We start from the raw sequence: 12,008 nt of genomic DNA, 5'->3' as shown, positions 1-12,008 counted from the left end.
CACAAAATGAGGTTCTCATGCTTAAGGACTCTACAACTTTCTAATAACACCCTTTTCCAACATCTCCTTAACGTTTGCATGTAAATATCTTGATCTTTTTGGGTGACCGAAAACAAATAAGAACTTTGATTGAACGAGCATCCTCAGTTGGAATTGAATGACATGTAGCAATCCTAGTGCCAGATGATAGTTCAAATTCAAAGAAATTGGCATACTTCTTCATGAGCTAGTCAACTACTACAACACAAAGATTGTCGGAAGGATTAGAAAAGAGAAGAGCAGAACAAGATGGAAATAGAGGAGGAAGTAATAGTGAGACAAAAGTAATGGAAACAGAGAAGCAAAGGGACAAAGAGGTATAGAAGTAAGATGAATGGATGAAATATAAAGAAGTATGAGACAAAGGGGAGAAACCTCAAAATCACACTTAACATCATTGCGATGCAACTAATCCATACCAAGAATGATGTCAAAAGCTTGACTTAGCACCACCCGCAATGGCTGCATCCCAAACTTGAGAGGTTTTCCTTATCCTATGCACATGCATGTGTATAGCCATTGCCATAAAGAATGAAAACTGGCTCTGCCGCATGACACAGATCTAGATGGTAATGTATAGCAACAGGTCAAGCAATAGAAGATAAACTTGAACTTATATCAACCAATACGGAGAGAATAATATAAAACCTCTTGTTATAAAAACGAGATTGGAAAGTAAACACTGGATGAACTAGTGCCAAGTGAACCCCTTGATGATACTCCCAAAAGAAAGATAAAGGGGTCATTGATTTATTTACGCAAGATCCTTCTGTTACTCGTGCAACTCCTTGTTTTCTAGATACATCTCGGTGTCCAAACTTTCCACTACAGTAGCACCAATAGGATGTTGTTGATGCCAAGGTCTCCACCAAGGAAATGGAGGCTACCAATCTAGAAAATGCTGATAACACTAATAAGTATGATCAACTTCATCACACACCTAACAACAAACATCATGGCCACAGCTATGTCCTCACCCTTATCTTTGAACTCGAACAGCAATAGTATCAACCTCCATTAGAATAGGACCATCTCCCACATGAACTGGAGCTAAAGGATGTACAACAAGAAGTGGAAGAGACAATGTCTCATAACGTTGTGCCATGCGAAGGGTATCATCAAGGGTGGCTGGAGCAAAGGCATGTATAAGTCCTACAAGATCTTGATGAAGTGTTAGCCACAACATTCCCAGCTTGATCCGGTTCAACATATTTGGCTCCGCACGAAGCAAGAGGCTTCGAAAACAAACACCAAATTGCATCACCGACTCAGATGGCCCTTGACAAAGATGATGCAATTGTTAGAAGGTATCATCACAATCGTCAACATGTCCAAATGCGCATTTAAAGACATCTAGGAGAATACTCCAATCCTTACAAGTGGCTACGCTCAAACCATTGTACCACTGGAGCGCCATCCCTTGGAGACACATGGGAAACTCATGCAAACATCAAGCATCATCCCAAGAATGATATGTGGCAATCACTGTGAAGTGATCAAACTAGCAGTACATATCATCCCCAAGATTCCCATGAAAAAACTAGCCGAACGCGAGGATTACCACCAAGAGCAGGAGGGTGCCACATGGTAGTGGTTGAAGTGGAAGTTCAACAAGCGTAACATGTTTGGACCAAAGGCTCTGACTTGGAAAGTCGAAAATGGGAGTGGAACTCCAAACAAAGTGCTCGAGGAATGAGCATGAAACAATTGGTGAATGAGTCTCTAAAAAGGGACACAAGAAGGATTGACACATGGCAAGTGTCATGACATATGAAAGTGTCAGAAATGAGTCCGAAAAGGAGTCTGAGAAGGAGTCCAAGATAGAGTTTGATATAGAGTCTAATATAGACCTGAGATGGAGTCCGAAATGGATTTCGAGATGGAGTCTGAGATAGAGTCCAATATAGAGTCCGAGATGGATTTGAGATGGATCTGAGATGGATCTGAGATAGAGTCTGAGATGGACCTGAGATGGAGTTTGAGATGGAGTCTGAGGTGGAGTTCGAGGTCAAGTCCGAGATGGACTTAAGATGGAGACTGAAGTCAAGGCCAAGAAAGAGACTGAGACCAAGACTAAGATTAAAACCGAGACCGAGACCGAGACTAAGTCCAAGAACAAGTCTGAGACCAAGTGCAAGTCTGAGTCCAAGTCCGAGTCTGAGTCCGAGGGTGAAAGTCCAAAGCAATCATCTCCCAGACCCTAGGGGGTTTGGTGAGCTCCAAAAGTATAGTAGGGGGAGGATTCCAGTGGAGTTAGTTTGGCCAAGAAAGGTTAGTGTGACCAAGGAAAGCTATATATATGTGGTGGGTGATGCTATAACCATTAAAGAGTTTAAGGCTAGAGTGAATATAGATAAACAAGTGAGGTAACTTAGTGATGTGTTCAAGAGCCGGTTTTAGTTCCCATAGGAGATCAAATTGCCGATACTCCCAATCCAAGTTTTGGTGGCACTACCTACTTGGATACTTAGCATGGCTCACCGAAATCTTGCTTTAGCCACATGGCTAGGGCACATAAGGGCAGAAGGTGGGGAGAGTACCTATGAGGCACTTGTAGAGCCATGGTGTTTTGAAATATTATCCCAAAGTCCCAAACTATGGAAAGGAAGAGGAGCAATTCTCTTGTGTAATAACCAAGGATGTGGTTATGTGGCAAAAAAGTCTCAAATGTCAATAGGATGTAATGGTTAAGCCTTCGGGCCTTGACCCAATAGCAATGTTGGCAAACACAACTAGGGACGGAGAGGGATTTGGTGGGGACTATAAAAGGGATGTTAGGGAAGGCTATTCCCTATGTCTCTAGGCATTCTAAGGATGCTAAAGAGTGGTTCTTGGATGACTACTCATTGATAGATGGCTTAGTTTTTGAGAGATAGGACTATGGCATAGGTGGTCTAGGACCACTAATGAGACAACTGTAAATGGACATAGCTTTAATATAACAAGCTAATATATAGGTAGTACCTTTGAGGTGTTGATTATGGGATCGGATACATGGAGCACTTGAACCAGGTGCAGATGCTAAGTGGCATTCACAGGGCTAGCAAGTCCCCAAGTTTAGAATATGATTTATGGAGGTTGTGAGTGAAACTTTTGTGAGTGAGCTTGTAAGTGATTGGAGGTGTGGTTAAGTGACTAAAGTAGAATGGAAAATTTAGTTACTTACACTTAAGTACTTATAATCATGCCTAGGAAGGATCCACTAATGTCGTGCTAAACAGCTACAGATTAGTTTATATGCCACTCATAACAAACCTATGGGAGGTAATTACTTTTACCCATGGTATAAAGAACAATTTATGGAACCACCGATAGGCTAACATTAATTCTGCCAACTCAAAGCGTAACCTTGAGTTGCTAATATGCCTCACTCACGAGCCCAAGAGCAAACTTGTGCAAACGAAACATTTACATCTATCTTTTGAGCCCAAGCCCAAGCTCACACAATATGGTATAAAAACCAAAATCCATACCCAAAGAACAAATGTGAAGTCTTGGCACCTAAATATGTACCCACTCAGATCATTATTTTCATCTCTGCGTATGTAACAAGACTAGTTGCCCAATCTCATTAAATAGTACTCACTGAGACATATCCTCTAATACCAAATATAACACACGTGGTTTTCACCCTTTATCTTATGATGATTTACCATAAGATAACTACGAAGCAAAACCTAAACCCTCCATGTGCTACATATCATATGCCATGTGCCACATGCCATGCGTCCAAGGACAGGGGAGTGAAACCTGAGTTTCAAGGCCTTGAGCCACTAAATGAAGGAATGGAGCCAAACTCCGAAGCATCAAGCCAAGGAGCAAAGTATGAGACACAAATCCTTAAGCCCCAAAGTGGAGTAGAAAGGGTGCCACATAGTAGTGGTCAAAGCAAAAGTCTAACAAGCGTAACATATTTGGACTAAAAGCTTCAACTCAGAAAGTTGAGAGCAAGACTAGAACTCCAAACAAAGTGTTCAAGGAATGAGTATGAAACAATTGGTAAATGAGTCTCTAAAAAAGGACAAAAGAAGGACTGACACAGTCATGATACATAGAAGTTGTGAGACACAAAATCCCCAGGCCCTAAAGTGGAGCCGGAAGGGCGCCACGTGGTAGTGGCCGAAGCGAAAGCCAAAAGAGTGTAACACGTTTGGACTAAAAGCTCCGACTTGAAAGGTCGAGAGCGGGAGTGGAACTCCCAACAAAGTGCTCGAGGAGTGAGCACGAGGCAACCAATAAGCAAGGCTCCAAAAAGGGACCCAAAAAGGACCAACACATGACACGTGGAAGTGTCCGAGATGAGGTCCGAGATGGACCCGAAGTGGAGTCCGAGATGGAGTCCAAGATGGACCTGAAGTGGAGTCCGAGATGGACCCGAGATGGAGTCCAAGATGGACCCGAGACGGAGTCCGAGATGGAGTCCGAGATGGACTAAGCCGGAGTCCGAGATGGAGTCCGAGATGGACCGAGATGGAGTCCGAGATGGACCCGAGATGGAGTCTGAGATGGACCCGAGATGGACCCGAGATGGAATCCGAGATGGAGTCCGAGAAGGACCCGAGATGGAGTCCGAGGTCGAGACCAAGACCGAGACCGAGACCGAGACTGGGACCGAGACCGAGACTGAGGCCGAGGCCGAGACCGAGACCGAGTCCGAGTCCGAGTCTGAGTCCGAGTCTAAGTCCGAGTCCGAGTCCGAGTTCGAGTTCGAGTCTGAGAGGGTGAAAGCCCAAAGCGTTCGTCTCCCAGACCCTAGGGGGTTTAGTGAGCTCCAAAAGTATAGTAAGGGGGAGGACTGCAGTGGAGCCAATTTGGCTAGGAAAGGCTAGTTTGGCCCAGGAAGGCCAAACCTAGTGTTGGGTGATGAACTGACCACTGGGAAGTCCAAGACTAGAGTGAATACAGACCGACAAGCGGGGTAGCTTGGTGAAGTGTTCAAGAGCCGGCTCTAGTTCCCCCGGGAGATCGACTGGCCGATGCTCCCAATCCAAGTGTGGGTGGCACTACCTACTTGGATACCTAGTGTGGCTCAAGGGAACCTCGCTCTAAGCCCATGGCTAGAGCACCTAAAGGCGGAAGGCGGGGAGAGTACCCATGAGGCCCGCGTAGGGCCACAGTGTTCCGAAATGTTGTCCCAAAGTCCCAGACTGTGGAAAGGAAGAGGAGTAGTCCTCTGGAGTAGAGACCAAGGATACAGTCGTGTGGCGAGGAAGTCCCAGAGGACCGTGGGACTTAGTGGTCGGGCTTGTGGGCCTCGATCCAGGGGCAGTGTTGGCAAACACGGCCATGAGCAGAAAGGGACTTGGTGGGGACCGGAAAGGGGATATTGGGGAAGGCGATTCCCCATGTCTGGGGGCATCCTAAGGATGCTATGGAGTGGATCTGGGATGATCACTTATGGACAAATGGCCCAGTCTTGGAGAGACGGGATTGCAATGCAGGTGGTGTTAGACCATCGATATGACCAAGGTGAATGAGCGTCGCCTAGCGTAACGAGCTCATACATCAGTGGTACCTTGGGGTGTCGTTCATGGGATTGGACACATGGAGCACTTGGACCAAGTGCAAAGGTTGAGTGGCATGGATGCCATTCTCGGGGCTAGCAAGCCCCAAGTCCTGAATGGGACTTATGAAGGTTGTGAATGAGACTCCTCCAAGTGGTCGGAGGTGTGGTTAAGTGACTAAAGTAGAATGGAAAATTTAGTCACTTACAGAAGTGTCAAGAATGAGTCCAAAAAGGAGAACAAGAAGGAGTCTGAGGTGGAGTTTGATATGGACCCGAAATGGACCCGAGATGGAATCTGAGATGGAGTCCGAGATGGGGTCTGAGATGGATCCAAGATAGAGTCTAAGATGGAGTTCAAGATGGATCTAAGATGGACCCAAGATGGAGTCTGAGATGGATCTAAGATGGACCCAAGATGGAGTCTAAGATGGACTTGAGATGGAGTCCGAGCTGGACCCAAGATGGAGTTTGAGGTCGAGGCCGAGAAAGAGACCGAGATCGAGACCAAGACTAAGACCGAGACCGAGACCAAGACTAAGACCGAGACTAAGACCGAGTCCAAGACCGAGTTCGAAACTGAGTCCGAGACCAAGTCCAAGTCCGAGTCCGAATCCAAGTCTGAGTCTGAGTCTGAGTCTGAGTCTAAATCCAAGTATGAGTTTGAGGGTGAAAGCCCAAAGCAATCGTCTCCCAGACCCTAAAGGGTTTGGTGAGCTCTAAAAGTATAATAAAGGGAGGACTTTAGTGGAGCTAGTTTGCCCAAGAAAGGCTAATGTGACCAAAGAAAGTTATATCTACATTTTGGGTGATGTTATAATCACTAAGGAGTCCAAGGCTGGAATGAATATGGACAAACAAGTGAGGTAGCTTAGTAAAGTGTTTAAAAGCCAATTTTAGCTCCCCCAAAAAACTGAATGGTCAATACTCCCAATCCAAGTATGGGTGGTATTACCTACTTGGATACTTGGTGTGGCCCATCGAAACCTCGCTCTAGCCACATGGCTAGGGCACCCAAAGGTGGAAGGTGGGGAGAGTACTTATAAGGCCCACGTAGAGCCACAATGTTTTGAAGTGTTGTCTTAAAGTCCTAGATTATGGAAAGGACAAGGAGCAATCCTCTTGTGTAGTGTGACCAAGGATACGGTCACATAGTGAGGAAATCCTAGAGATCAATGAGACTTAATGGTCAGGCCTTTGGGTCCTCACCTAGTGGCGATGTTAGCAAGGACAACCATGGATGGAGAAGGACTTGGTGGGGACTGAAGAAGGGATATTAGGGAAAGGTGTTTCCTCTATCTTTGGCATCCTATGGATGCTAAAGTGTGGTATGGGATGACCACTCATGGACAAATGGCCTAGTTTTTGAGAGATAAGACTATGGTATGGGTGGTTTAGGATTACCAATAAAACAAAGGTAAATGGATATAGCCTTAGAGTAATAGGCTGATATGTCAATAGTACCTCTGGGGTGTTGATCATCATATCAAATACGTGGAACACTTGAATTAAATACAAAGGCTGAGTGGCATAGATGCCATGTGTGGGGCTACCAAGTCCCCAAGTTTGGAATATGACTTATGGAGGTTGTGAGTGAAACTCCTCCAAGTAGTCGGAGGTGTGGTTAAGTGATGAAAATAGAATGGAAAATTTAATCTCTTATATGAAGGTACTAGAGCACGAAGTGACTCATAAGCGTACAACCCAAAGAATGAAAGGACAGAAGCGTAAAGTGACTTAGAACAGTAAAAAAACATCCAGCATCCCAATGCTAGGATCAGCACGTAAAATGAAGCCAAACAAAGTTTAGCGCAATTTTAGCATACTAGTGGCGTAACATGAAGATATGGGTACTTCACCAACTAGTATGGTGTGGAATTTCAGCTTAGACCCAAGCCGGACACAAAACAAAGACAAATATGCAAGTGAGAGCTAGGTTATGCCTTAGGTTGGTCAACCATTCCCGACTTACCCACTATCCCTATTATACAATTGGCAACGACCTTCTACTGTCATGGCAATAAAGAAAGAATATCCAAAAAGACTAGCCGATAGGTAATTTTCAATACCCTTAGTCACATTCACGACAGCTTGGCACCAAACGCAATTACACATATATCGGATAACATCACGTTGCATTTTCGGTTAATAGAAAGACTTGTGCAACTTCTCGGTCACACAATAATATCCTATATATCCACCTAGAATAAGAGAATCATGGGAGGTATGGAGAAAGTGTGGAATTAAAATTAAAGGCATCACTAGCCATAAATGATCATTAAGATACATCCTCACAAAATAAAGAAAATTGTCCTCAAAGTGATATTGCCAAAAATGGCAGCAACTAATGTAGAATTCTCAAACCCATCACAAAATGTTCAAATCCATGGCTTAATTTTTTAGGTCTTATAAACCTTGTCAAGAGAAGGTAAATCTTGCTCTACACCTTGTTAACATTGAATATCAAATACAACAATTGCCGATGGCATGGAATCCTTGTCTAAAAAATTCAGAAATGTTAGAATAACAAGCTAGTTAGAAACATAAAGAAAGGGCATTAACATTAGCTATAGAATTCCCTAAGTGATGAATAACATCAAAATTATATATTTGAAGCTTCAAAGCCTACTAAGTAATACAACCAACCAAATTCTTCCACTTCAATAATGAAATAACTACAACATAATCACTTTCTAGTAATGTTTAAGAATGCATAAAGTTTATTGAAACCCTAAACTACTGCTAAACACTCTTTTGTCATGGACTCCATTGGTTGTAATATATAGCTAAAATATGCCATGAGATAGCGTTAACTAGGCACACTTAAGCTTTCTTACATCAATACACTTCCAAAACTAATATCAAAAGCATCTACGTGCAAAATAAAAAATTAAGTGTAATTAGGATATGCCAAAACTGGAGGAGTTGTTACTAACTTTTTAAGATCTATAAACACCCACTTATAATCCACAGACCCCTTCATTTTCTCTCACAATTCTATTCCTTTGTCTTACTTTGTTTTGCTTGGCCTAGCTTAATAGAGCATCAAAACTTTCTGCTTCAAACGTTCCAAATTCCATGTGTAAGTTCTGCTTGAGGTATCATGTGTTGAGTATCTATGGCTGCTGTAGCAAGGTCAAAAAGCAGAATGATAGAATGTGTGCAATCCAAATTGTAATGCAATGCAAGTGATTGCTCTAACTGAGGTGTCTGTTTGTTCCGAGCAGACTGTTAATACTTAAGAGCCTAGCATGGGATTCAACTTGATAACTGCTCTTTGCATTATTGGGACAAGCAGCACAATGAGCTTCATTCCAGTTGTTTCTCATTTCTAAACAGGAAATATGACTGACCATTGGGTGGTGAAATTTCTTTTATGAGTTACTTAGGCTATGTCCAAATTTTATTTCAAGAAGGCTAAACAGGATTTCAGAAAGTATGTGACTCAAGACAACTGATGCGGTATCTATACTCCTGCATGAGCCAGTATACATCAACAGCCAGTATTAATTTTGTCAATAGGGACAGCTGCAACCCTCTCTCATGGCAACTAGAAGCCATCAATATGTCAAAAATCTCCACATCAAGCCAAAAAGCCAAAAATCAAACCATCAACACCACACAAAATGGGCTGCCGTGGCCAAGACATGACTTGACTTAACTTCTCAAAATTGACTTGACTTCTAAAATCTGTGCTTATATAAATCTTTTCTATAGTATTAGGATTCATAGTCTTAGACAAAGTAGTTTATCTATCGAGCATTTGCAATGCAAATGCGTGCAATCCCAAATTGTAATGGAATGCAAGTGATTGAAAGTAAGGCCTTGACAAAAATTACAAGCTTAAATGAGTGCTTTAAAATTCTAGAATTTTAAAGTACGAATAATAAAGTTTTCAAAATCGCTGAAACAAGCAAAGTCGTGAAGTCAAGTCACCTATAGACAAGTCTAGTTTTTCTGCAGCCTAAGGTTTTTCATAATCAGGTCACTTGGATACCTTTGTTTCAACTAGCCTAGGTTTTTTCTGTGGCTGAGTGAGAGTCCTACCATGTTCTCCCTCCTGTTCCTTCTCATCGTGTTTATGACGGTTGTCGATGGGAAGGCCATTTCATCAGTTGATTCAGCAGCAGCACTGTTACGGCTGAAACATGGTGTCAGAGATCCACTGGGAACATTGAGAGGCTGGAACAAGACTGTGAGTTGTTGCGAGTGGGAAGGCGTGGATTGTTCCTCACAACAAGGCCGAGTCATAGGGCTCCATCTTCAATCTTTAACACTACCAAGTTCCGATTTACTGATATTGACAATCCAGATGCTGTCTCACCTCCGTCAGCTGCACGTCTCAAGGAGCCAATTTGCAGAACCATTGAGCAGCAATTTAAGTTTGCCAGGCTGTGATTTGGAGGTACTTGACTTGTCTAACAACATCTTACGAGGCAGTTTTCCTACAGAGCTTGTGCTCCACTGCAAAAACTCATTACGGCTGCTAAATCTCTCCCATAACCAGCTTGATGGTGAACTTGGATCCAATTCTGTGATTGGCAGGACACTGGAGACACTCGACCTTTCAAACAACAACGTCAATGGCACAGTTCCATCCTCCCTATTCCAAAGTTGTAACAGCCTGCACTACTTCAATCTTTCAAACAATGAATTTGCTGGAAGTGTTCCAGCGCAGATGGTTACCCACTGCCCCGTTCTAGAGGATGTCAATCTAGCAAGCAACAACTTTTTCGAGGCATTAGAGTTTTCAAACTCCAACACCATTCAGCGGCTTATTCTTGCATCAAATTCTCTGAGCGAGCTAGCAGTTCCATGTCTCAACATGACACATCTAGATGTCTCTTACAACAGACTTTCTGGAAATATCTTCAACAGCAGCGATTCAACTTGCTCTTCACTCAAAGTGCTGAATATCTCTAGTAACTTCTACTCAGGGCCGCCTTTATTGTCGTTGGGGCTTAAGAACTTGGAACTACACTCGTCTCTTGAAGTTCTGGACGCAAGCTACAACTCGTTCACAGGTGAATTACCCAAATTCCATGCGAATCTGAAGCACTTGGATTTCAGCTCCAACATGTTCACCAAAACAAGCAGCAACATCTGTCCCACTGATTCAAAGCTAAGGAACTTGCTCCTGCCTAATAACAGGTTGACCGGTCCACTACTAGACTCTCTAGTCGACTGCCGAAGGTTGCAGTTGCTAGATGTGAGTTTTAATGAGTTAACTGGAGGAATACCCGACCAGCTATGCAGCAGCCTTCCTAAGCTGCAGCATTTACATGCTTGGGGGAATGGCCTCCAGGGATCCATTCCGTCAACCTTGGGTAACTGCGTCAACTTGAGTACTATTCTTCTCAGTCACAATAATCTCAATGGCAGCATACCTACTCAGCTATCTGGTCTGCACAAACTCTGGTGGCTAAGCTTAGGTAGCAACTATCTGACTGGAAAGATACCATCTTCATTTGGGGAGCTAGATAACTTGGTCTGTCTGCAGCTGACCAACAACTCCTTAGAGGGTGAAATTCCTAAAGAAATGGATGGATCCAAGAGTTTGTACGTGATGGAGCTTGCAAGCAACTCGTTCAGTGGAAAACTACCTGGTAGAATTGGTCGCAAGTTCAGCGGAGTTGAAATAACCGGGTCTATTGTTGACAGCATGTATGTAGTTGCACGAACACCTGGTCCCATATGCAAAGGCAGTAACATGCTCTTCATTGTACACGGGATCCGTCTTCATGATCTTGAGCGGCACTTGTTTGCAAGGACTGGCTGCTTTGCTCCCTTGAACATTAATCCACCTTACGTGTTGAACATCAGCAGCCCGCTCATCATTCAGCTTTCTTATAACCAGCTGAGTGGAGAGATTCCTGAAGAAATTGGACTCATGCGCAGTCTTTTGATCTTGGATGTTGCACACAACAATCTCAGTGGCCGGATTCCTGAAGTTCTAGGCAACCTTGAGGGTATGCAAGTCCTGGATTTATCAGAGAATGCTCTGCATGGAAGTATACCCGCTTCGCTCTCGCAGCTCACATTCCTGTTTCTCTTCAATGTCTCGTACAACAACTTGTCTGGCCGTATTCCACAAAGCGGACAGTTTTTTACTTTCACAGGAGGAAGCTTTGAAGGAAATCCTGAACTTTGTGGCTTGCCACTTCCAACCAAGTGTTTTGCTGCTGATCCACCAGTTCTGACAAATATTGCTCATCCTATAAGTGATGATGGGATCCAAGACATTTTGGTGGCCGCCTTGGTCTCTGAAACTATAGCCTTCGTCATATGCTGCGCCTTGAGTTTCTATTGCAGCAGCAAGTATACCTACAAGCTGTCCCAGACGTCTAGCTATATGTGAACTAAATAGTACTCGTGTTTACTGCTTTTTCACCTCCTCCGGTTCTGCATTTGGAATACTTATCAGGACTGAAGAGAAAGATTTGAATACAAAAAACCAGGCCTCAAC

General features: G+C 43.5%; 1 protein-coding gene and 1 long non-coding RNA gene across 2 annotated transcripts; both read left to right on the top strand.

Moving 5' to 3' along the window:
• The first annotated feature begins 9,722 nt into the window (after positions 1-9,722).
• LOC112350085 lies at positions 9,723-10,283 on the top strand. The gene is made up of 2 exons (XR_002993631.1): positions 9,723-9,947; positions 9,994-10,283. It is a non-coding gene; the product is annotated as an uncharacterized LOC112350085 (long non-coding RNA).
• An 84-nt stretch (positions 10,284-10,367) lies between these two features.
• On the top strand, positions 10,368-11,900 carry LOC112350053 (protein BRASSINOSTEROID INSENSITIVE 1-like). Its single transcript, XM_024685520.1, has one exon. The coding sequence runs from the start codon at positions 10,368-10,370 to the stop codon at positions 11,898-11,900; it is 1,533 nt and encodes a 510-aa protein (XP_024541288.1).
• The last annotated feature ends 108 nt before the right edge of the window (positions 11,901-12,008 follow it).

This window comes from Selaginella moellendorffii, unplaced genomic scaffold, assembly GCF_000143415.4.
Source record: "Selaginella moellendorffii unplaced genomic scaffold, v1.0 SELMOscaffold_45, whole genome shotgun sequence".
NCBI classification, from domain to species: Eukaryota; Viridiplantae; Streptophyta; class Lycopodiopsida; order Selaginellales; family Selaginellaceae; genus Selaginella; species Selaginella moellendorffii.
This window is presented reverse-complemented; position numbering and strand designations above follow the sequence as displayed.

Coding starts and splice junctions, on each gene's coding strand:
- LOC112350053 (XM_024685520.1), top strand. CDS start 10,368: ATGACACATCTAGATGTCTCTTACAACAGACTTTCTGGAAATATCTTC.